This window comes from Myotis lucifugus, unplaced genomic scaffold, assembly GCF_000147115.1.
Source record: "Myotis lucifugus unplaced genomic scaffold, Myoluc2.0 scaffold_322, whole genome shotgun sequence".
NCBI classification, from domain to species: Eukaryota; Metazoa; Chordata; class Mammalia; order Chiroptera; family Vespertilionidae; genus Myotis; species Myotis lucifugus.
Window position 1 is genome coordinate 352,645 of NW_005871370.1, and position 24,617 is coordinate 377,261.

At 40.1% G+C, this 24,617-nt stretch overlaps 1 protein-coding gene across 3 annotated transcripts in view; it reads left to right on the top strand.

The window, feature by feature from the left end:
• The window catches only part of KIAA0753 (KIAA0753 ortholog), a 58,920-nt gene that overhangs the window by 7,691 nt on the left and 26,612 nt on the right, over positions 1-24,617 (top strand). For all 3 annotated transcript variants that reach the window (XM_006100666.3, XM_006100665.3, XM_023764211.1), the window contains exons 4-10: positions 2,777-2,883; positions 3,966-4,028; positions 4,440-4,655; positions 7,539-7,749; positions 20,063-20,295; positions 21,885-22,051; positions 23,727-23,846. In XM_006100666.3, coding sequence (XP_006100728.1) covers positions 2,777-2,883; positions 3,966-4,028; positions 4,440-4,655; positions 7,539-7,749; positions 20,063-20,295; positions 21,885-22,051; positions 23,727-23,846 — 1,117 coding nt within the window. The remainder of the gene's footprint in view (positions 1-2,776; positions 2,884-3,965; positions 4,029-4,439; positions 4,656-7,538; positions 7,750-20,062; positions 20,296-21,884; positions 22,052-23,726; positions 23,847-24,617) is intronic.

Consider the following 24,617-nt stretch of genomic DNA (forward strand, 5'->3'; position numbering starts at 1 on the left):
CTTTCTAATCAAAATCCAAATGAAAGCAAATAAAAAATTGATAATTTTGACTACAAATTCTTTTTTAAGTTTTGCATGGCAGAAAATACCACCAGCAAAATCAAAAGATAAGCCTTAAACTTGGAGATAATATTTTACAACAGATATCACAGATAAAGGGCTAACAGTCCATTTTAAAGACCCCAAAAACATCTTCTAGAAAAGCAAAGACATAGACAATTCACCCAAAAGATGTAAAAATGCTTCTGAAACCTATGAGAAAATAGTCACGTTTACACATAATCAGAAATGCAAATTAAGACTTCACTGAGATACTATTTTTCACCCATCAAAATGGCAAAAATTCAAAGTCTTGGCAATTTGTGCCCTGGGGGGGGCGTCCCTCAGCCCGGCCTGTGCCCTCTCGCAGTCTGGGACCCCTCAGGGGATGACCACCTGCTGGCTTAGGCCCGCTCCCCGGGGGATTGGGCCTAAGATGGCAGACATCCCTCTGGCAGTCCGGCAGCCCTCGGGGGATGTCCACTTGCCAGCGGGGAGCAGGCCTAAACTGCAGTCAGACATCCTTAGCGCTGCTGAGGAGGCAGGAGAGGCTCCCACCACCACCGCTGTTCTGGCAGCCATCAGCCTGGCTTGTGGCTGAGCAGAGCTCCCCATGTGAGAGCGCCCTGACCACCAGAGGGCAGCTCCTGCATTGAGCGTCTGCCCCCTGGTAGTCAGTGTGTGTCATAGTGACCAGTCATTCCCAGTCCTTCTGCTGTTAGGGTCAGTTTGCATATTACCCTTTTACTATATAGGATAGAGGCCTGGTGCATGGGTGGGGGCCGGCTGGTTTGCCCTGAAGGGTGTCCCGGATCAGGGTGGGGGTCCCGCTTGGGTGCCTGGCCAGCCTGGATGAGGGGCTGATGGCTGTTTGCAGCTGGTCACACCCCCTTCAGGGTGGGGGTCCCCACTGGGGTGCCTGGCCAGTCTGGGTGAGGGGCTGAGGGCCGTTTTCAGGCTGGCGGGCGACTGAAGCTCCCAACCTCTCCTTTTTTTCTTTTTTTCTTTTTTATTCTGGTATTTATTTACCTTCTATTGCTGTCACTGGAACTGAGAGCCCGCTTTAGCTCTGAGGCTTGGCTCCAGCTCTGAGACCTCGGCTGCTGAAAGCAGGTATCTGGGTTTGTTTGGCTTCTATAATTGAAACACTGTTGCAACTCCAGCTCTGAGGCCCGGCTGGCTGAAAGCAGGTTTCTGGGGTTTGTTTAGCTTCTATAATTGCAACATTGTTTCTTAGAATGCAGCTCAGAGGCCAGCAGCGGCAGGCGGGGAACCTTGGCTTCCTCCATCACTGGAGCAAGCAAGCCTCCTGTTCGCTTCAGCTGCCTGGCTGCCGGCCGCCATCTTGGTTGGCAGTTAATTTGCATATCGCCCTGATTAGCCAATGGGAAGCGTGTCAGAGGTACGGTTAATTACCATGTTTGTCTATTATTAGATAGGATATATATGTAGATGTCACCCAAATAAATTCAATAAAAAAGAAAAAAAGAGAATCATCTGTAAGAGGAACAGTTAAAAACTGTGCCCGAGCCAGTTACCATTGACATCTGTATATATAAAAGCCTAACTGATGGGCCGGCCGGCCAGTAGCTATGATGCGCACTGACTACCAGGGGGTAGGCGCTCAATGCAGGAGCTGCTAAGCGACAGCAACTTTGCAGAGTGCCCAGTCGCACTCCGGGACCCCTCGGGGGATATCGGACTGCCGGTTTCAGCTCAATCCCTGCAGGCCAGGCCGAGGGACCCCACCTGCTGGAGGAACCCCACTCACTCCACAGACACTGGCTGGCCGGGGAGGGACTGTGGGAGGTGGCTCCAGGGTGTGTCCGGCCCATCTCACCTAGTCCCGCCCCACCGGCCACCTTCTAATTTCCTTTCAGTGTGCACAAATCCATGCACTGGGCCTCTAGTATATGAACCCAGTTTCTCCACACTGTGCAGCCCAACTGAGAGAAACAGTTTGGCTTGTAAGCACAGAGACTGTATCTGTGTCTACAACTCCTTGATTTCAAATTTTCAAGTTCTTCAAAAGTACTTTCACTAGTTTGTTTGTTTTTTAATGAGTAAATATGAAAAATTTGAATTGATAAAATACACTTAAGAAGCACTGCTTCTCTCTGATGGTTTGATGGAATTTTGCATAAGAATTTGTGTTGTAGACATATTTGAAAACCACTGACTGGAAAGGAATGGGTGAGTTGCACATCCCTTAGTCAGTCTTCCAGAAACACTTTCTTTGAACTAACCTTTTGAAAGTGTGGAACACAGTGTATGCGAGGCTGTGCTTCCTAACAAATATGTGAAGGCTTCAGACAGTCCTGTAATCTTCAAATGTTGGAGAAAGAAAGAAATCTTGCAAAACATAAAAATGGGCCAGTCAAGGGTTTTTGAAAAAGTAGAAAGCATTAGAGATTTTGGCTCAATATAAAGAATTTTAAAATAGTAAAAGGCACCTCACAGTGGAGTAGGCTGTCCAGTGGAGCTTGGTTCAGGGAATCCCTGCTTGGAGGGGAGCTTGACCTTGGTAATGTCATCATGGCCCTTCCATCTCTGCCGGTACATAGGCCCCCTTATTCCTGACTTCTTGGCTGATGGAAAATGACATTTGCTGTTACTACAGCTTCATTTTTCTTCTTAAAATAGAGATCTTCAACTTTATTATCTCTGAGTAATTGAAATTTTTTTAAGTTTTTATGTTTGTTTTGTAATCCACTTTGGGGGGGTGGGATATTTTCAGATAAAATGGAAGAAGCCTTGGATCCAGATGAAGAACGGCGCGTCCGGGTCAGGAGGCAGGAGCAGGCTGTGCGCTCCGCCCGGATGCTCTACGTCCTCCAGCAGCAGGTGAGGGCGGGGAGGAGTGGGACCTTCAGCCTGTGTTACCTCCTCAGAGAGTTTGTTTCCCTTTCGTCTCAGGAATATTAGTGCCTCAGTATCCTCCATGAATTCTCATGCGTTTGTGAGGCTAAATTTCCTGAGCACAGGGACAAATAATCCGTCTTCTCTTTGCCACCTGCCTTTATGTGCATTTGTGTATTATGTGTAAATAGCCAAACTCCTTAAGTAGTGGTTTTTGACTTTTTGGTGTCATAGACTCTTGAGAATCTACTAAAAGCCATGGCTCTTTTCCCCAGAAAAAAATGCTTGTACAGCACATACATGATGAAGTCAAGGGGATTAGTTACCCCGAAACCCTTTGTCTTTAGTTATGAATCCTAATCCCATCTGTCTCATGTTTATTATATACTAGACTAGAAGCTTAGTAAGTAGTAAATACTTTGATCATCTTTATTGAGTAGTAAAGAATGAAGACCATGTTAAATATCTTTCAGGACACATTTAATGGCTGATAAATGGGCATTTTTCTTGTTTATGGGTAGATTTTTAAAAATGTGTGTTTTAACTTTAAGGCCTTACTCATTAATAAGTCTTTAACTCATTTCTGGTCACTTAAGTCACATGTTGGCCTTATTGCTTGAACCAAAACCTGGACCTTTCTATTTAAAAAAAAAATGTGTGAGTTAGATTTTGTTCTGTATTCCTTTTGGGTTCTATTTTGGTCCTTACTCTATATTGCTACCATAGAGATTGTTTTAAAACATGAAGGCTACCCTGTCAGACCTCTGCTGTAAAGACTCCCAGGGCTCTGTAACAGGACCCACTGAAGACTGTGACCTGGCCTCCTACCTTTCAGAGTCACCTGCCCCTTCCCTCCTTCATGTTTAGTTCCTTTTACACTGGGGACCAAGGGGTGGAAAACCAATTATCTATTTTGGGGGTACATGAAGGAAGAGCCTTGTCTCATTTTCAAGTGACTTGAAATAATAATGGTTATATTTGGACAAGACAAGCTGTTTCCTATTCTATAAAAAAAAGATCAGTGGAAAGGTACCAAGTTTTCATGTTTTTCCCCCTTTACAAAACAGGTTAGAGAAATCCAGGAAGAATTGGATAAATTGAGTCCACATAATATTAAACACACTAAGAAGGTATGATGCAACTTAATTATGATTAGTACTTATTATTTCTAAATTGGATTTCCAGTGTTTTGTTAGTATCATGTGTGTTCTCTGCATAATACCATTTTCAGTGCTTGTAGAAACCTGTTCGTGAGGGCATTAGCACCTTAAATATTCTGAATTTGTGGTTGCCTTCCAAGGAACAGTTTTTGAAAATAGATTGCTGCTGTTGCTGCTGCTGTAAGAAATGAAGAATAGGGAGGAAAAGACTTTGTCATTAGAAATCTGTAAACGTTACAATTCCCTTTACGATGAAAAAGTTTTCACCTTAGAAATAGTTCAATATAGAAAGAAGGTAGACTGTAAATATTCTTAAGGGTGGGATTAATGTCAGGAAGTTCTGAATATGGAAATAACTTCTCATATTTCACTTATTGCCAGTCATGGGCAATGTCCAGGCTGGCATCTGCCTATCGAGGAGCCGTTCAGGCCTTACAGATGTTTGTCACGCAGTTTACTGACCGAGGGGAGCACCCAATTCCTGCTCAGTATAGGGAACTGGGCAGTCTCATCCGCCAGCTTTCGCTCTGTTCTGCCAAGGTGGATGCTGATTCTTCCGTTTCTGATGTGGTGATAGATATCCTGCAACAAATTGAGGTATGAAATTGACTTATTATTGTTAAAAATGCATTGTTTCTTGGTTGGTTTGTTTTCTAATCTTCACCCAAGGATATATTGTGTGTTTTTTTTCATTTTCATTTTTTTTCCCCTTTATTGAGTAAGATATTACAAATGTGTCCTTATCCCCCCAATGTCCCCCCAATCCTGCCCTCACCCTCACCCCCTGTTGTCTACATCCATCACTTATGCTTAAGCCAAGGATATGTTTTTATAGAGAGGAGGGGGGAAAGGAGAAAAGAGAGAGAGAGAGAGAAAGAGAAACATCTATGTGAGAAAGGAACAGCCATAGGTTACCTCCCATATGTGCTCTGACCAGGAATTGAACCCAACCCACAACCTTTCGGTGTATGAGATGACGCAAAAGTACGTTTTTTTCTAAGCAGGGAAATAATGTTTATCATCTCCAAGTTTCATTGAGGTTTATGCAGAATACCAGATAAAGCTGCTACAACTAGTAAGTTAAAGTTTTACTGAGGGCAGTAAAAGGACTTCATTTTTTTTTTTTTAACTAGAAATAGGAACTTTTTCTTTTCTTTTTTAAATATATTGTTACTGATTTCACAGAGGAAGGGAGGGGGAGAGAGAGAGAGAAACGTCAATGATAAGAGAGAATTATTGATAGGCTGCCTCCTGCACATTTCTACTGGGGATTGAGCCTGCAACCTAGGCATGTGCCCTTGACCAGAATCGAACTCAGGACCCATCATTCTGCAGGCTGACACTCTATCCACTGAGAAAAACCAGCTAGGCTGGGCTTCATTTTTATTTTATTGTTTTTATAGTCTAGTCCAGCAGTCGCCAACCTTTCAGACCTCACGGACCACCAGTGGTTGGCAGACCACTGGTTGGCGACCGCTGGTCTAATCTATTATATTGTATTTCACTTCTTTGAGAATTGGTGATTTGAATCTAGAACATAAAAACCCTTAACCAGGTCCATTAATTAAAAAGAATTTTCCATTTCCTGGCTCTGCCATTTAATAAAGAACTTATTAGCATAGAAAAGGAAAACAGTAAAGCATTCTTAAATTGGTGCTTTAATTAGAATATTAGCATGTAATCTAGAGAGATTTGTGGGAAAAGACGTTTTAAGATATATGGAAGCAGAGCCTCAAGTCTTGTGATATGGCTTGAAACTTCGGGAAATCACCGTTGGCATGTACTAGTAAGGAATGAATAGTGTTCTTTCTTCTAACTGGTCACAGAGACGACAAGGACAACATGGCCTTACATCTTGATAGCTCTCCAAAGTTCACAGAGTGCTACCACATAATTTTTCCATTTTATCTTTACTGCAATGCTGTGATTTGCAGTATGTCTTATTTTACAGATAAAATTTTTATAAAAGCTAAGGTTAGATAGATGACACAATTACTTCCCTTGAGAGCTGGGAATCAAATTCCTATCTTCTGATTTCATGCCACTGTTATTTCCACTACACCACATATTTTCATCTACAAATCAAAGGACGACCTGTCTGTCAGTGTGACACAGTGAGCTGTGGGCTGTAGAGGAAAGGCGCTGTAGAGGGGAGCCTCGTGGGCTAATGGCAGACCAGTGTCACCATTAACTAGCGTGGCAGTCTTTAAGGCTCCTCTACCTTTACAAGCCCCTTATCCAGCATATGTTTGTGAACGCATTGGTGATGTTTGGGTAGTTAGAACTCTCTATCAAGAAGGTTATTGTCCAATGCGGACCTTTAGACAGTATATCAAATCATGTGATGTTTTTTAAACTTACCCATAAGAAACATTTATTGGTTACAATTATTTCATTTAGAGGATAGATCTTTATAATCCTAGAAAAGATCTCAAGAGTTTATCTAGTCACTTTCCCAAATTTTGAGCAAGAGGGCCTTAACATAATGTTTCTTAAACACAATGTTTATCTCTCCCACGTTTGAAAGTATTCCATAGTGCACGCAGTTTATTCTTGTTGATGTACCATCCCACAGCTTACCTTGTCATTGCCTTACTGTCATCTGAACTAAACCTCCCTGGCTACTTCAATTGTCTTTAATTTGTATTGGCCAGATGGACACCAGGCCCTTACTGCCTGGTCATGAGTGAGGGAGTACTTTGTTTTAGGAGGTGCCTCTGTTAGAAAGGGGGACACAGATCTACCATTGTGGTAATGAGTGACCAGAGCCACTGGACACATAGAGTTTCCTTTAGTTTATGGAAATGTATATGAAGTGTTTGCCTACTTAAAATGATTTGAATTTATGAGTTTTTTATTGAGAATTAAAATGCTTTAAAAGCATGTAGGTTTATATTCTGAAAACTATGGTTAGTATTTAAAATGGTGATGCTTAATTTTAGGACTTGAATGCCTTTAAAAGTATTCATATTGCCCTGGCCAGTTGCTCAGTGGTTAGAGTGTTGACCTGCACACCAAAGGGTCACAGGTTCGATTCCTGGTTAAGGGCAGATACCTGGGTTGCAGGTTCTATATCCCCTCCTTGGTTGGGTTGCGTGTGGGAGGCAACCAATCGATGTGTCACTCTCACTCTCTCCTCTTCCCTCTCTTCTTCCCTCCCTTTCACTCTCTCTAAAAATCAATGGAAAAAATATCATCAGGTGAGGATTAACAACAAAATAAGTACTCATATTCTCTATTGTTTTGCTATGGTTTTAGTGAGCTTCACATGTAAAAGAACATGCAGAATTGCTTTTATTAACTTGATGTCCTAAATAATAAAATTTTAAAATTAAGTTGAACAGTATTTTCTTAATCATTAGAAATAGCCATTTAATAACACATTTCTCTGGAGTCTTCATTTTCAGTCTTGTGGTTAAAAGTCAGACTTTTTAATCACTAGAAGATAAACAAAGAGAATAATTGACTGTTTCATGGCAGGCTTTGGAATCCCTCTTGGAAAAGAAACTGTCACCAAAAAAGGTGAAGAAAAATTTTACTGAAATTAGCAGCAAATTTCCTGTTGATAGCCCACGGTCCTTAGAGAGATCGCAAAGTACATTGCCAAAGAGTGAGAGGAGACCCTTTGTAACAAAGAAGATACTTCCAAAGGAAACAAGACAACCTTCAGTGGCAAAGAAGGTTCTTGCTGGTATGTGTCCTAAAGTGTTCATTGCAAGGTATTTTATTCTTTGGAATTGTCTGGACTGTAACATTTGCTACACTGAGGGGAAAGTTAGGATTTAAAACCTAGTCCTCAATAGGTATACTTGAACTAGGCTGGAGACTGGAATATTCTTCCATAGGGGACCATGGAAAAGTAGAATTCCCTTTTCCTACATATAGCATTTGGGCTACCCAAAGTAAATTCCACAGAGCTGGAAGTTAGAGCCCTACTTTAAATTTTCATTTTAACGATGATAGATAGATAGATAGATAGATAGATAGATAGATTGATTCATATACACATGCACATTGGATATATATGTATCTTTTAATATACATACTAGAGGCCGGGTGCATGACATTCGTGCACTGGAGGCAGGTGTGTTGGCGGGGGGGTGGTCCCTTAGCCCGGCCTGTGCCCTTTAGCAGTCCAGGAGCCCTTGGGAATGTCCAACTGATGCGGAGGCGGAAGAGGCTCCTGCCACCACACTGCTCTTGCCAGCCGTCAGCCTGGCTTGTGGTTGAGCAGCACTACCCCTGTGGGAGCATGCTCCTGCGTTGAGCGTCTGCCCCCTGGTGGTCAGTGCGCATCATAACGACCGGTTGTTCTGCCGTTCTGTCGATTTGCATATTACCCTTTTATTATATAGGATAAGTATATCTATTTATATAGTAGTAAATTTCTAGGAAGTGGAATTGCTAACTTATGTGGTATGCACAATTAGACATATATTGGCAACTTGTCCTTGAAAATGGGCATATAATTATGTTTTGACTAGCAGTGATCATCAGTATATATTTCCCATGTCCTTGCCAAGTTCTTTATATAATGAAATTAAATTTTTTCCCAGTCTCTCAGTGGAAAATGATATCTTTTTTTTTAAAAATATATTTTATTGATTTTTTACAGAGAGGAAGGGAGAGAGATAGAGAGTTAGAAACATCGATGAGAGAGAAACATCGATCAGCTGCCTCCTGCACATCTCCTACTAGGGATGTGCCCGCAACCCAGGTACATGCCCTTGACCAGAATCGAACCTGGGACCTTTCAGTCCGCAGGCCGACGCTCTATCCACTGAGCCAAACCGGTTTCGGCGGAAAATGGTATCTTACTATTTTATATTGTATCTCCCTGATTCCTAGTGAGGAAGATTATTGTTTCTTTTCATGTCTATTTCCTTTTCTGTGATTTGTCTATTCATATCTTTTGCCATCTTCCTGCTGGGGTCTATGTCTTTTGCTTATGGATGTATAGAAATTCTTTATATAATCAGAATCTTAATCCTTTTATGGTATACATATATTACAGATATTTTCTCTTAGTCACTTGCTTTTACAATTTGCTTATGATGTCTTTTCTGCTACAGAAAATTTTAATATTTCATGAGGCAACTTTTTCTTCTTTTTCAAAATTTTGCTGATGGTGATTGCTTATCTTCAGAGGAATTTAAAATGAGCTTGTCAAGTCCCATGAAAAATGCTGTCAGGATCTGGATTGGTATTACATTGAGTTCATAGATTATTTAGGGAAAAAATGACATCTTTACTATATGAAGTTGGCCCATCAATTTATCCATGTTCTTTTTCCATCTCTTTAGTTGAATTTTATAATTTTCTGCATACAAGAATTCCTGAATAGGAATACATATGCATGCCTAAATTCCTTGTTAGGTTTATTTCCAGTTATTATTGCTCTTGTGAATGGGACCTTCTTTTTTATTAATTTTGAAATTGGTTATTGCTCCTTATAGGAGAGCTGTTGGATGTGTATATTGCTCTTATGTCTGGTACTTGGCTGAAATCTTTAATTTGCTATGATAAGGTATACATTTGAACATTTCTGAAATTGGGATACATTCTTAAATTTGGTGATATCATAATTAATTGGCAATATTTTAAAATTTGCTATTGTGCATAAAATAATGATGTTTATACTTAGTGTTTTAGATTTGATGAAATATGAGATTTTGTTAGTTAACTCTTTTGTATTTTTCCAGGTAGATGATATCTCCTGCAAGTAAAGTTTTGCCTTTCTCTTTACAATTTTTATACCTTTCCTTTTTTTTCTCTTTCTGCTTTGAGTGGGTTTTAATTCAGTAATAATTCTAATGGTAGACATTATTTTGCCCCCCAGATTTAGTGGGAATGCTTCTCCTTTTTTTACTTTGTAAACTATGTTTAATTTCAGCATATATAAACTATGTTTATATATGTTCTATTGAATATTATTGCTTATTTGCTATAATCATCAACACAAATTTAAAAAATCAGAATTGCATGGACTGTACTTGCACAATTGATTAATGTTTATACTATGTTAGAGATTAATGGGTAAAAAATATTGTAGCACTTGAATGAACATCATTGTTCTCTGTACTTTTTTCCTTAAGATTCTATTTTGGTGCTTTTTAAAATTTTATTTTTAAATTACAGTTTACATTCAATATTATTTTGTATTTGTTTCAGGTGTACAGCATAGTGGTTAGATAATCATATACTTTACAGAATGTCCCTCTGATATTTCCAGTACCCACCTGGTACCATACATAGTTATTAAAATATTATTGACTATATTCTTTATGCTGTACTTTACATCCCCTTGACTGTTTTGTCTCTATTCCTTTTTCACTCAGTCCCCCAGCTCCCTCTCTTCTGGCAACCATCTGTCTGTTGTCTGTATATATGAGTCTGTTTCAATTTAGTTTGTCCATTTATTTTGTTCACTTATAAGTGAAATCATATGATATTTGTCTTTCTCTGACTGACCTGAAGATTTTATTCTTTTTTATGGCTGAATAATATTCCATTGTAGATATGTACCTCCCCTTTTTACCCACGCATTTACTGATGGGCACTTGGGTTGCTTTCATATCGTGGCTATTGTAAATAACACTACAATGAACATAGGGGTGCATATATTCTTTTGAATTAGTGTTTTGGATTTCTTTGGAAATAAACCTGGAAGAGGAATTGCTGGGTCATAAGGCAGTTTCATTTTTAATTTTTTGATGAACCTCCACACTGGGAGTCTTCCCTTCTCTCGAAGTTTTTGGAATAGTTTGAGAAAGGATAGGTGTTAGTTCTTTGAATAATTGGTAGAATTCCCATGTGAAGCTATGGTCTGAGACTTTTGTTTGTTGGCCGATTTTTGATTCCTGCTTTCATTTTGTTGGTTGTAATTGGTCTGTTCAAATTTTCTGTTCTTCTTGATTCAGTTTTGAAAAATTGTATGTTTCTATGAATTTATCCATTTCTTCCATATTGTACAGTTTGTTGGCATGTAGTTGTTCATAGTATTTTCTTACAATACTTTGTATTTTTGTGGTGTCAGTTGTTACTTCTCTTTCATTTCTAATTTTACTTATTTGGGTCCTCTCTATTTTTCTTGAGTCTGGTTAAAGGTTTATCAATCTTGTTTATCTTTTCAAAGAAATAGCTCTTGGTTTTATTGATCTTTCATATTGATATTGTTGGGCTCTATTTTATTTTTGCTATGATCTTTATTGTTTCCTTCCTTCTACTCACTTTGAGCTATTCTTTTTCTAGTTCCTTTAGGTAAAAGTTAGATTATTTGTTTTAGGTTTTTCTTGTTTCTTGAGGTACACCTGTATTGCAGTGAATTTCCCTCTCAGGACTGCTTTCTCTGTGTCCGATAGATTTGGGTTTTTTTTGTTTTCATTTTCATTTGTCTTAGGTATCTTTCGAATCTTCCTTGATCTCATTATTAACCTATTCGTTATTTAGTAACATGTTATTTAGCCTCAGTATGTTTGTGTGTTTTTAAAGGTGTTTTTTTCTTGTAATTGGTTTCTACTCTGATACCCTTGTGTTTGAAGAAAATGCTTGACATGATTTCAATCTTCTTAAATTTATTGAGACTTGTTTTGTATATATCTATTCTGGAAAATGCTCCATATATTCTTGAAAAGAATGTATATTCTCCTGCTTTGGGGTGAAAGGCTCTGAAAATATCAATTAAATTCATATGGTCTCCTGAGTCATTTAAGGTCCCTCCTTCCTTGTTGATTTTGTCTGGAAAGATCTATTTACTGATGTCAATGTTTTGTTAACATCCCCTACTATGATTATATTACTGTCAGTCTCTCCCTTTATGTCCATCGGTATTTGCTTTATCTATGTAGGTGCTTCTATGTTAGGTGCATAAGTGTTTACAAGGGTTATATCCTCTTGTTAGATGGATCCCTTTATCATTATGTAATAGCCTTCTTTGTCTCATTTTTACCCTTTGTTTTAAAATCTGTTTTGTCTGATATAAGTTTTGCTGTTCCAGGTTTTTTTGTTTCCATTTGCATTAAATATCTTTTTCCATCCCTTTACTTTCAGTCTGTGCGTGTCTTGTATTCTGACATGGGTCTCTCGTAGATAGCATATATATGGGTCTTGTTTTCTTATCCATTTAGCTACCCTGTGTCTTTCTAATGGGATATTTAATCCATTTACATCTAAAGTAATTATTGATAGGCACATATTTATTGCCATTTTATTATTTGTAATTATGTTCCTCTTTTTTCTTTCTTCTTCTTAAAGAAATCCCTTTAACATTTATTGTAATACTGGTATGGTGGTAATGAACTCCTTCAGTTTTTTCCTGTCTGGAAAGCTCTTAATTTCTTCAATTATAAATGATACCCTGGCTGGATAGAGTAGTCTTTGTTTTAGGTCTTTGCTTGTTATCACTCTGAATATTTTATGCCAGTCCCTTCTGACATGAAATGTTTCTTTGAGAAATCAGCTGACAGTCTTCTGGGAGCTCCCTTGTAAGTATCTGTCTTTCTCTTGCTGCTTTTAAGATTTTTTTCTTTGTCTTTAACCTTTGGCATTTTAATTATGATGTGTCTTGGTGTGGACCTCTTTGGATTCATCTTTTTTGGGATTCTCTGTACTTTCTGGACTTGTGTGTCTTTTTCTTTCACCAGGTTAAGGAAATGTTCCATCATTATTTCTTCACATAGGTTCTTAATCCCTTGATATCTCTCTCTCTCTCTCTCTCTCTCTCTCTCTCTCTCTCTCTCTCTCCCCCCCCCCCTTTCTGGTAACCCTAGGATGTGGATGTTTTACGTTTAGTGTTGTGCCAGAGGCCCCTTAGACTGTCCTCATTCTAAAATTTATTTATTTGTTTTTGCTCCTCTGATTGGGTGTTTTCTGCTACCTTGTCTTCCAATTTGCTGATTTGATCCTCTGCTTCATCTAACCTACTATTTATTCCTTCCAGTATATTCTTCATTTCTGACTGGTTCTTTTTTATGGTTTCTATGTCCCTTTTTATGCTTACTATCTTTGTTGAGGTTCTCACTGAGTTGATCCATTCTTCCCCTAAGTTCCTTGAGCATCCTTATAGCCATTGTTTTGTCCTCTGTATCTGGTAGATTGCTTGCCTTTGTTTCATTTACTGTTTGTTTTCTGGGGATTTTTTTCCTGTTCTTTCATTTGGGGCATGTTTCTTTGTGTCCCCATTTTGGTTTCCGTATATTAAGGTAGGATCTGCTGTGTCTCCCAGTCTTGGTATGGGTGCCCTTGTACAGATATCCCTGTGGGGTCTCAGTGTAAACCTGATCCCCTGAGCTAGGGTGGTCCAAGGAATGTCCCTTGTGTGAGTTCTGTGAGCCTTCCCTGATGTAATTCAGTCTTGACTGCTGTTGCGATATCTGTGAGTGGAGCTGACCCTTCAGCTTACTATAAGGGTTGACCCCAGTGACAGTGTACAAGCTGTTGTATGGGGAGGCTGACCCCATGAAATGGTATTTGTCCCAGGGGGTCTGGAGCCTGCTGAAATCTCCTTTTGGGTGTGCCCCTTGTGGCAGTTATTGGGTCAGGATCTCATGTGGTCTGATGTGGGCCTCTTGGGAGGGACTCTGCTGCAGGTCAATGTCAAACACTGCCTGTGACCAGCCCTGGGCTACCAATTTAGAGCTACAAAGTGATCCACAGTGTGGCTGCTTCTGCTGGGTCTGGGTGCATGAGGGAGAGGCCATGCTGCACACCAAAGCTGTTGTTTTAATTATTGAGTTTTTTCCAGATTTGGATGATTATAAAGAAAACTACTATGATTGTTCTTGTCTCTTAGTACATGTATGCATGTGTTTCTCTTGGGTATATTCCTATAAATACAATTGATACATTATAGGTTATATGTTTATTCAACTGTAGAAGATAAAGATTTTTTTCAAAGTAGTTTCATCATTTTATATTCTAGTCTCCTGTCTTGTGAGCACTTATAAGTTTTTAAAAATTTAGGCACCTGATTGGTGCGTAAGGCTGTCATTGTGATTTTAATTTACATTTTCTGGATGAGTAATTGTGTGAGTACTTTCTTGTATATTTATAGACCATTTATATGTCTTACTTTGTGCAATTCCAGTTCAAGTCTCTTGCCTAATCCTCCCTCCCTTTCCTTCTCTGTCTTTCACTTCCTCTTTTTCTCTTCCTTCCCTCCTTTATTTTTTAATGATTTTTAATTCTTTGTAGGAGTGTTCTGCATATAGAACCTTTCTCAGTTATCTGTATTGTACATATCTTCTTAGAAATAAGACGTGGCTTGCTTTTAAATTTTGCAGTGGTGTCTTTTGATGAACAGAATTCTTAATTTTACTATAGTCCAATGTTGCAATCTTTTCTTGAATTTTTGTTTTTTATATCCTGTTTAAGAAGCTTTTCTCTGTGCCAAATTAAGAAGACATTTTTTGTTATTTCCTAGAAAAAAGTTTCACTTTCTTCCCAATGGATATCCAATTGTGCTAGCACTATTTGTTTAAAGAATTATTTTTACCCCCAAAGTGACATATACTGCCACTTTTGTCATAAAATAACCGTCTGCATATGTGTGGGTCAGTTTCTTGGCCCCTTGTTATCTTCCATTGATCTAATATTGGTTCTTATGCTCCTATACACTGTCTTAATTATTCTAAGTCTTGATACCCAGTAGAATAGCTTTGCCATCTGTTCTTCCAGAATGCCTTGGCTAATCTTGACCTTTAGTATTTCCATAGAAATTTTAGAATCAGAACTTGTCAATTTCCACCAATCCTCCTGTTCCTCTGAAAACAGTAATAAAAAGCAACCTAATGGAATTTTGATGAGGAATTGATATCTTTATAATATTGAATTTTCCAATCCACAAACAATGTATATCCCTCCATCTATATATATAAAAGCCTAAGCGACCAGTCTACCATTCAATCGGTCGACCGGTAGCTATGACGTGCACTGACCACCAGGGGGCAGATGCTCAATGCAGGAGTTGCCCCCTGGTGGTCAGTGCGCTCCCACAGTGGGAGCACCGCTCAGCTGACCAATGGGCGCGCCAGAGACAGGCTCATGGCTGGCAAGTGCATCTGTGGCAGCTAGAGCCTCTCCCACGGACACTCCCCCTGCGAGAGCCCCTCCCCCATCCAGACTGGGACCAGGATCGGACCAGCACTGGGACTGACTGGGCATGAGCCCACAGCCACTTCTCAGTCATAGGTGCACCAGTATTGCCCTAGGGCGGGCGTGGAGACCGCAGAGGAGCGGTAGCGAGCTTACCGAGCTGTGGCAGTGGCAGGCGCAATGAGGCAGGGATGAGCGGGAGCAGTGCAGCGCGCAGCCTGGGCTCGGGCTGCCTGCCACTTCACTACTACATCCCTCGGGGGATGTAGGACTGCAAGTCGGCTGACCCCCGCAAGCCAGGCTGAGGGACCCCACTGGTGCACAGATCCGTGCACCTGGTTTATTTATATTGTTTTTAAATGCTCTCAGGAATTTATAGTGTGTCTGTGTGTGTGTGTGTGTGTATGTGTGTGTATGGTTTTGTTTAGCATTCATTAGATTTCCTGGTATTGCTATTTTCAATTCGCTTATAGATGATGTCTTTTTTAAATTTTAATTTATTTTTTTTTTATTTTTTTTTTAATTAAATCTTTATTGTTCAGATTATTACATTTGTTCCTCTTTTTTCCCCCCATAACTCCCCTCCTTCCAGCTCCCACCCCACCCTCCGCCCTCATTCCCCACCCACTGTCCTCATCCATAGGTGCACGATTTTTGTCCAGTCTCTTCCCGCATCTCCCACACCCCTTTTCCCCCCAAGAATAGTCAGTCCATTCCCTTTCTATGTCCCTGATTCTATTATAATCACCAGTTCATTCTGTAAGTCTATTTCTTTCACCAGGTGGGGGAAGTTTTCTGTCATTATTTCTTCAAATAGGTTTTCAATATCTTGCTCTCTCTCATCTTCTGGTACCCCTATAATTCTGATGTTGGTACGTTTGAAGCTGTCCCAGAGGCTCCTTACACTATCTTCGTATTTTTGGGTTCTTTTTTCATTTTGCTTTTCCAGTTGGGTGTTTCTCGCTTCTTCGCATTTCAAATCTTTGACTTGATTCTTGCGCTCCTCTGGTCTGCTGTTGGGAGTCTGTATAATATTCTTTATTTCAGTCAGTGTGTGCTTACTTTCTAGATGGTCCTTTATCACACCATCGAGGGTCTCATTAGATTTCCTGTACATCTCATCAAGTTTATCGACAGACTCTAGAAGCCTCTTGAGAGACCTCAAAAGTGTGGTTCTGAACTCAATATCCTCCCTTGATAGTTTTGTCCTGTTTCTTTGTCTCCGCATTTTTTTACGCTTTCTTGGTACACCCCCTAGTGGTCTTTGTGTGCAGTCTTGTTGTAGTTAAGCCTTGATTGTTATAGTTAATACTAGAGGGATTTGACCTCCAGGCCGACTGGCTGTGATAATCAGTGGAAGAATTTGTGTCCTCTAGGGAGGTGCTAATCTAGCCTTTGCCTGAGGCTATCCGGCAAATGGCGGGGCGGGTCCCACGGGATCAACAGGGTGGAGGAGGGAGCAGTTATGGCTGCTCTCAGTCCGTCCCCAGGGGCTCTGCCTCTCTGTCCCAGCAACCGCTGCAAACCTCGGAGGGACCGTAGCCAGACAGTCCTGCTTCTCCCGTTTGAGTCTGGGTCCCTAGAGACTCGCCCGGATCTGGAGCTCAGAGTCTGAGGCTCCCTCCGGATTGAAACAGACAACCGCGCCCTCAGCCACCAGCCCGCGCTGCGCGCACTCCGCACCTTAGTATTTTACTTCAGCACTGCGCCTCCTCTGATTCTCGATTCCTCCTAGTTGTAGAACTTCCACTCAGCCAGCCTTCCTGTGGTTCTGGATGATGTCCGTTCCGTCTTTTAGTTGTATTTTTGAAGTGGTTGTTCGAGGCAGCAAACTCCCGCGTTAACCTATGCCGCCATCTTGGTTTCTCCTAAATTTTAATTTCTAATGTATATTGCTGATATATAGACATAGAATTGATTTTATGTATTGCTCTTGTATCTAGCAATATTTCTAAGCTAGCTAATTTATTTTTAATAACTTATCTGTAGATTATTTGTGTTTTCCAATGTAAGACTTCATATCATCTATGAATAAAAACTATTGGGTTATTTCCTCTTTTCCATCTATATTTCTTTTTCTTGTATAATTTTCTGGTTTTATTTACTGATTTTTAAATGACTGATATAAAAGGTATGTTAAAGTCTCTTGATACATGAAACTTTCTTAATTTCTTATATTTTTATTCATTTTTGTTTTGTATATTTTGAAATTGTGCTGTTAGACGCATAAGAGTTTCTGGCTGTTAAATCTTTTTGGTGGATTTTATATGTTATTATTAGTAAATATTTCTCTTTGTCTTCTTTAATGTTATTCACTTTGGATTCTGTTCTTTTTTGTTTCATCTACCTGACTTGTTTGGCATTTACTTAGAATAACATTTTTCGTTCCTTTATGTTCCATCTTCCTTTGATGTTTTATTTTAAGAAAGTTGCTTGTAAATAGTTTGTACAGTTCTATATTTGACCTACTTACATTTACTGACTAATGATGCATTTGAACTTCTTTTTTATTTTATTTTATGTTTTTTATTTGTCAAGGCTTCCCCCCCCTTTGTTGTAATTGATTACATTAATAAAGATTTTCTTGTTTCATCTACTGATTTGAAAGTTATATGTCAGTTCGGTTTTCATTTGATTTATTTAGTAGCTTATTGTACTACCTCTAACATGAATGTAACATGAATGCTGCATTATTATTAGACATTTATTCACTATAATGTGATATTCTCTTCATTGTCAGGCAGTTGGAACTAATGTAGCATCTGCCTTTGCCAGCCTTTTCCCTTCAGGACAAGTATCATGTCTGTTTGCCATTGTGTCCTTTATGACCAGTCCAGTGTCTGACACATAGTTAGGCACTTGGAGCGTGAAATGGTACCTCATTGTTTTAATTTGGATTTCTCTGATTCCCAGTCATCATATTTTCATGTTTTTATTGACAGTTAAGCTTTTTCTATATATTGCTAGTTTCTATCCTTAGTCTATTTCTCTATAGGATTGCTTATTTTTCTTATAGATTTGTGGATGTTCTTTATATATTCTGCATATTTATCCTATGTTAATTATTTGCATTACAGATCTCTACTTCCAGACTCTAACTTATCTGTTAACTTTATGGTGTGTTTTTGTCAAAAGGAAATTGTAGCTTAGTATAATTAAATTTAAATATCTTAATATTATATTTGAGTTTAAGAAAGCCTTTTCTGTACTGATATCATAATCATATTCTTCCTATATTTTCTTCTAAAAGCTGTAAAGTTTTCCTTTTACATTAGGTCTTTGTTCCATTTAGGACTTAAGTGTTGTTCAGTGTGAGGCAAGGATCCTGTTTCATTTTGTTACCTGTGGACATGGATAGTCTTAGCACTATTGAACATGGTTCATACTCACTGATGTTCATGTTGCCTTTGTCGTAGCCATGTTGCTCATTGGTTTCTGCCTGATCCTGCTTCACTCCCACACTGCCTTGATTATTACAGCTTTATCATGAACACCATCTCTAGTGGAATAAGCCACCCACTCCTTCCCCACTCCACACTTTGTTATTGTGCTTCACAATTATTTGGACTATCTTGGGATTTTCCTCTTCATAAGAATATTGGGGTCAGCCTGGTTAGATCCCCGCAAAAAAATCTGTTGGAATTTTAATTGGATTTGCATTGAAAATTATAGATTACTTTGGGGAGAATTGACATCTTTACAGTATTCTTTCATTCATGAAAATAATTTATTCATATCTTCTTTTTTCACATCCTTTAAAAATACCTTTAATTTAAAAAAAATAGTTTTATTGATTTCAGAGAGGAAGGGAGAGGGAGAGAGAAAGATAGAAACATCAATGATGAGAGAGAATCACTGATCAGCTGCCTCCTGCATGCCCCCTACTGGGGATTGAGCCCGCAACCCAGGCATGTACCCTTGACTGGAATCGAACCCAGGACTCTTCAGTCCACAGGCCGATGCTCTATCCACTGAGCCAAACCAGCTAGGGCAAATAATACCTTTAATTTTTTTTTCTGTAAAAGTGTTGTATATCTTTTCTTAGTTTTCTTCCTAAGTGCCTTATAGTTTTTGTTGCTAATGTTAATAGTATTTATTTCTGTTATATTTTCTCATATTATTTTGAAATGTGGGAATGATACTGGTTTTTGTATGTTTTTCTTCTTTTATATAGAAAACTTTTTAGTTGTAATTGTTTGCCTGTAGATACTCTTGATTTTCTATATAGAAAGCATTATCTTATCCTCAAAAAAGGCAGTTTTATTTCCTTTCCAATTGCAAGGTGTATGTCATGTATGGAGTTCAGACTCTATTCTGTATCAAATTAGGAGCCATCAAAGGTTTCAACAAGTGACATTTAAATATTTACTTTTTCTATTTTTAATCCTCACCCCAGGATATGCTTACTGATTTTAGAGAGCGGGGAAGATTGAGAAAGAGAGAGAGAAACATCCATGTGAGAGAGAACATCGATTGGTTGCCTCTGTATGTGCCCCGACTGGGGATCAAACTCGCAGCCTGGGCCACACTGGCCAGGGCAATATATTTACATGTTAGAGAAAACAATTTTGGTAGCCAGGTGAAGGTGTGATTGAAGGTAAAGAGGGGTTACTTAGGAGATGCTGTCACTACAGTCACAAGGTATTGCAAGTCGCAGAAGGGGAGGAAGGGCAGAGATAAGTACGAGATATTTTAGAATTAGGGACAAAGGGACCAGGTGAATGAGTAAATGTGGGAGGTAAAATTCAGGGCGTCAACCATGGCAGGGTTCCTGCTTGTAGAAGTGCAGTAGGAGTCATAGGCGGAGGAGTAACATTGGCAACAAGGAGCATACTTGTCTATAGATAATCATTCTCTCCCACTTGATTTGAATACCTTGTCCCTCAGTTTGTCCTTTTGAAATCTCCATATAGATAAGTATCCCCCTGATGTAGAGCTTCCGAGGACCCCGAGGTTGGAGAATGAGCTTGAGGCATTAGATGCGGATATCCTTCCAGAAGAGGCTCTGACTATTCTAGACCAAAACGCAAGCTTCAAAGAAGAGGCATTGGCCCCGGCAAAAACAAAAGCAGCGGGGAAGAGGCCCGTGACTGACAATGTGCCGAGTAGGAGGAAAGATGCTCTGGCACCGGCCAGATCCCAGCAAGTATGAAATCACTCCTTTCTTTTGGCCCCTGGTATTCACCTCACACTGTCCAACATCACGAGGGCTGGTAAGGTGGAGCCAGGATTTGAGTTCTTAGACATTAAATGCCAGAGCCCTTGAGTCCAACTACCTAAAATAAGCTGACTTAGCTGAGCTCTAGGTTTTTATTTTTTACCCAAAATAGCAATTTTTAATATTGTTGCTCGGACAGGATATTCTCTCTTGTCCTGGTTTGCTAATATCCTAACTTACTTGATACCAAGGTCCTAATCAGACAGGCTATTTTAACATTCAGGTTTTTCTGCTTCTGATTTGGAAGTGTGAACTTTGAGGAGATTAAGATTTGGTTCCTGCTAAAGATAAATATTGGTAAATAATAACTACTCAGTATTAAAGGCATCCTAGGGTGAGTACTTTTTAATACGGCTTTGGAAGCCAGCTGGCTTGAAACTAGATTATATTTTAAGCTTCTCGTTGGAATTTAACTTAAGGCCCCACCAGTGGGGAGTGGCCAGAAGACCTCCTCATAGTCTAAATATTCTTAATGTGGTGCCTACCATTTAATGGTGCTGTCCAGGGGCTTCTGTAGCAAACCTGTATTATTATCTGGTGGCCGCAGGAAAAGGAATGAGCAGTTACCACCAGTTACCGACAGATCATGGATTTGAATCGTCTTTATTCCTTTCCAGTCAGACTCTCTGGGGGTCGTTGGGAAGGCAGAACTGAGCCTGTGAGATGAGCTTGGTGCTCTTCTTCAGAGACACCTCCTTTTCTGTAAGGTTGTAACAGCCCGAATCATTCTGTGTAGATGAACAAGCCTTTCTGCCTTGGTCGTCATACTCTTCTTATGTTAGCTCATTTAACCTTCTAGAAACGTGCGAAGAAATGATCTCCTGCTTCTATGCCCTTCCTTGTTTCACTGCCCTAAGTATATTTTTGCTACAGTCAATAAATTCCTTAAGCCAGTTGGAGAAAGACAACTATCATGATCTCACTCATATGTGAATCTAAAAAACAAAATAAACTGATGAACAAAATAGATCCAGAGACATAGAAACATGGAACAGGCTGATGAATTGCAACGGGAAGGTAGGGGTGGGTGGGAAGAAATCAACCAGATAATTTATATGCATATGTGTATACCCCATGGATACAGACATTCGTGTGGGGTGGGGGATGGGCTAGAAGGGGTCAGTGGGGGGGGGAAAGGGGGACATCTGTAATACTTTCAACAATAAAGATAGGACAAACAAAAAAAGACATTATCTCCCATTTTACAGACGAGAAACCTGAGGCTCAGAGAAGTTAACCAAGAATGTTTTACAGTTTAACCCCCTTTTTTTGGTTTAATTCTGAAAACATATATCAAAAGATGGCAAAGCTGTGGATTCCAGTTTTGCATCTCCCCTCCCCGCTTACCAACATTGTTTTTGTGTCATTTACACCCTCCCCCAAATTTCCACCTCAGTGCTTCCCAGCTAGATTTTTGCTGAATGGATGCATGAATAGCATGGGGGCACTTGAAGCTTCAGTAAGTCAGAGTTCCTTTGATACCATTTGGTTTGATAATTCATATTTCTCTCTTACAGGGACTTCAGAAAGCTGAAAAAAGTAGACCAACCCAATCCCAGGGCAAAAGCAGGTTGCATCAGACAACAGTGTCATCCAGATTAAAAATAAACCAACAGCCTCTGAAAGACACTAGGGCTCCTTGGATACCTCCAAACCCCACGTCCCCACAAGCGTCTCCTAAATGGTATGTAAAAATTCAAGGGACCGTTTGGGTATGTGACTTTATTTTTTCCTCCAAAAGATGACCTATTGTTCAGCGCAAATAAAGCAGCAGCCTTAGTTCCCATTCAGAAGTTTTTCCTACCTAACGATGGGTAGTGTAGCCTCCGTGGGCCACCCCAACACCTTGTGGACATGTGTCATTGTATGGAGGCTCATCGACTTTCCTCACTCGTCTCTTCACCTAATACCTTCTAGTTACTTGAGGCCAGGAACTGTGCCTGCCCTGTATCTGAATGTTCAGTGCCTAGCACAGTGCCTGACACTTGGTAAATCTTAGCAGGAATTCAGTACGTCTTTGCTGGATGGATGAGTGAGTATTTTAAAGTGATTCTAATTCCAGATAATTATGACTTACAAAACCATAACAATCTCACAGACACTGTCTGACTGCAGGGGACAGTTGGGATAATGCTGACATTATTGCTGTGTCACCTCATTCCATGGACCTAGAGAGAAGCTATTGTCCTCCAGGGGCATCGGGGCCCAGTTAGGTGGAAGCAGTCTTTGTGGAGTTGGTCAGAGGGGAACTTGTTTACCATGGGACAGTAGTTCTTGAAGGCACAATGGGAAGTACAGGAAGTAGGACAGTAAAAGGAAGGCAGCAAAAAGCAGTAATGTGGAGAGCAAACGAGTGAGAGGTTCGGTGACTGAAGGGGTCTGCCTTTTGGGGGCTGGCAAAAGACAGGCTAGGAAGCCTGGTAGAATGGATTTTCCTTAAGATTGAATGATTCTAAATGAATGGTTCTGCTTATCCATCAACTCTCACTTTAAAGGTGAAGAAGCAATGTCTAGAGAATATACTGTCTTCCTTATATAGCAGAGCTGGGACTCATAACAGGTCTTCTGATTGCTTTATGTGCTTCTTTCATTTTTATTTCTCTCCTCTAAAGTCTGTCTTATATATATATGTTAGTATAGAGACGTGAATTCAGTTGGTAAACATCAATTAGCCGAAGTTTATATTGCAGCTGAGTGTATGTGTGGCGGGTAGGGAGGGGAGTGGATAAGAAGGCCTCCAGGCTCAAAGTGCTGTATTAGGCCTATAAAGGTAAAGGGTTGCTTCATAATATGGAATGAAATTAGTGACCCAAGTCTATATATTATTACAGGTTTTTGTTGAAGTTTACCCATTATTCTATAATTGACTTTTTTCCCCCCATTTAAAATAGTGATTGGCCATGAGTGGTGGTGCTCAGTGGTTAGAGCGTTGGCTCCCCACAGTGAAGGGTCGCGGGTTCAACCCTTCAAGGGCACGTAACTGAGCTGCAGGTCGATCCCCGGCCCAGGGCATGTGCAGGAGACAACCAATCAATGCGTCTCTCTCAAGTTGATGGTTTTTTCTCTCTCCTCTCCTGCCCCCTTTCCACTCTCTCTGGAAATCCGTGGAGAAAATACCCTTGGTGAGGGTTAACAAAATAAAATAGTGATTGCTTCTTTGAAGCAAAAGGAGGACTTCTCTCTTGATACTGAGCCTGAGTCCTGGGGGATCTCACCCTTGTTCACATTCAGCTCCCCGTTAGGGCCCCGTGCTGGAGATCACTGTTCCTAAATGCTTTATCTGCTCTGAGTGTCACCTTGCAGTGAGGCATTGGCTGTGGAGGGAATGGTTGCAGAGATTTACTTTCCATTTCTTGCAGTGCTGCGTGGCTGAAGGTGAAACCTAGCCCCAAAGACACCACGAAAGAGCAGTCTGTGGAGCAAGAAAGTGCTCAAGAGGAAAGTCAGCTGGGAGGTGCTGTTGAGCACGAAGCAGTTAGGTTTGTGCTGGTATTTTCAAATCTTTGACAGTGTAAGGGCCCCTTTCACATAGATTCTAAGTGAACTTTCTTCTCTTCCCTGTGTATAAAGTGGTTATTTAAAATGTAAATTATTAACAGTTTCTGTCAAACTATTCAGCTTAGACAGTGAATTCCTTTTTTATTCCTTATTTAATTCATTCAGAAATTATATGAGTGTCAAGTGCTTTACATGTATTAGCTCTCTTAATCATTATAACCCAATAAAGGAGATACTGTGGTTATCACTCCCATTTTTCAAATGAAGCGAGACATGTTCAGCAGTTACCCGTGGTCACACTTTTAGTCAGTGACCAAAGCTGGGATTTGAACCCAGGCAGTCTGCCCTGGATGGTGTGTTATTCTGGTTGCTCAGCACAGCAGGGTGTTTAAGATCTAGGATAGAAGTTGGAGGAAGAAAGGTTAGGAGAGGTAGAGTTGGGTGTCATCTTTGAGGCAGTGTTTGCATTAGGCAGGCAGGAAGGTGATATTTACAGAGAAGAAGTAGGAAACAATTTAGTTGTGGGGCAGGAATTGAGCTTTGGGTTAGCTCCCCGGGAGCAGGAATAGGAAGGGGAACCAGTGGAAGAACATCAAACAGGAAGGAAGAACAGAGCAAGGTAAGATGAGTAAGCCAGGATGAGAGGGCTCCAGCTTGGGGTCATGATTATCAATGAGCCTTTAAGCTTACTTGTGCCATGGACTTCTTTGGCAGTTTGGTGGCACCTTTGGATTTTGTCCAACAAGAATATT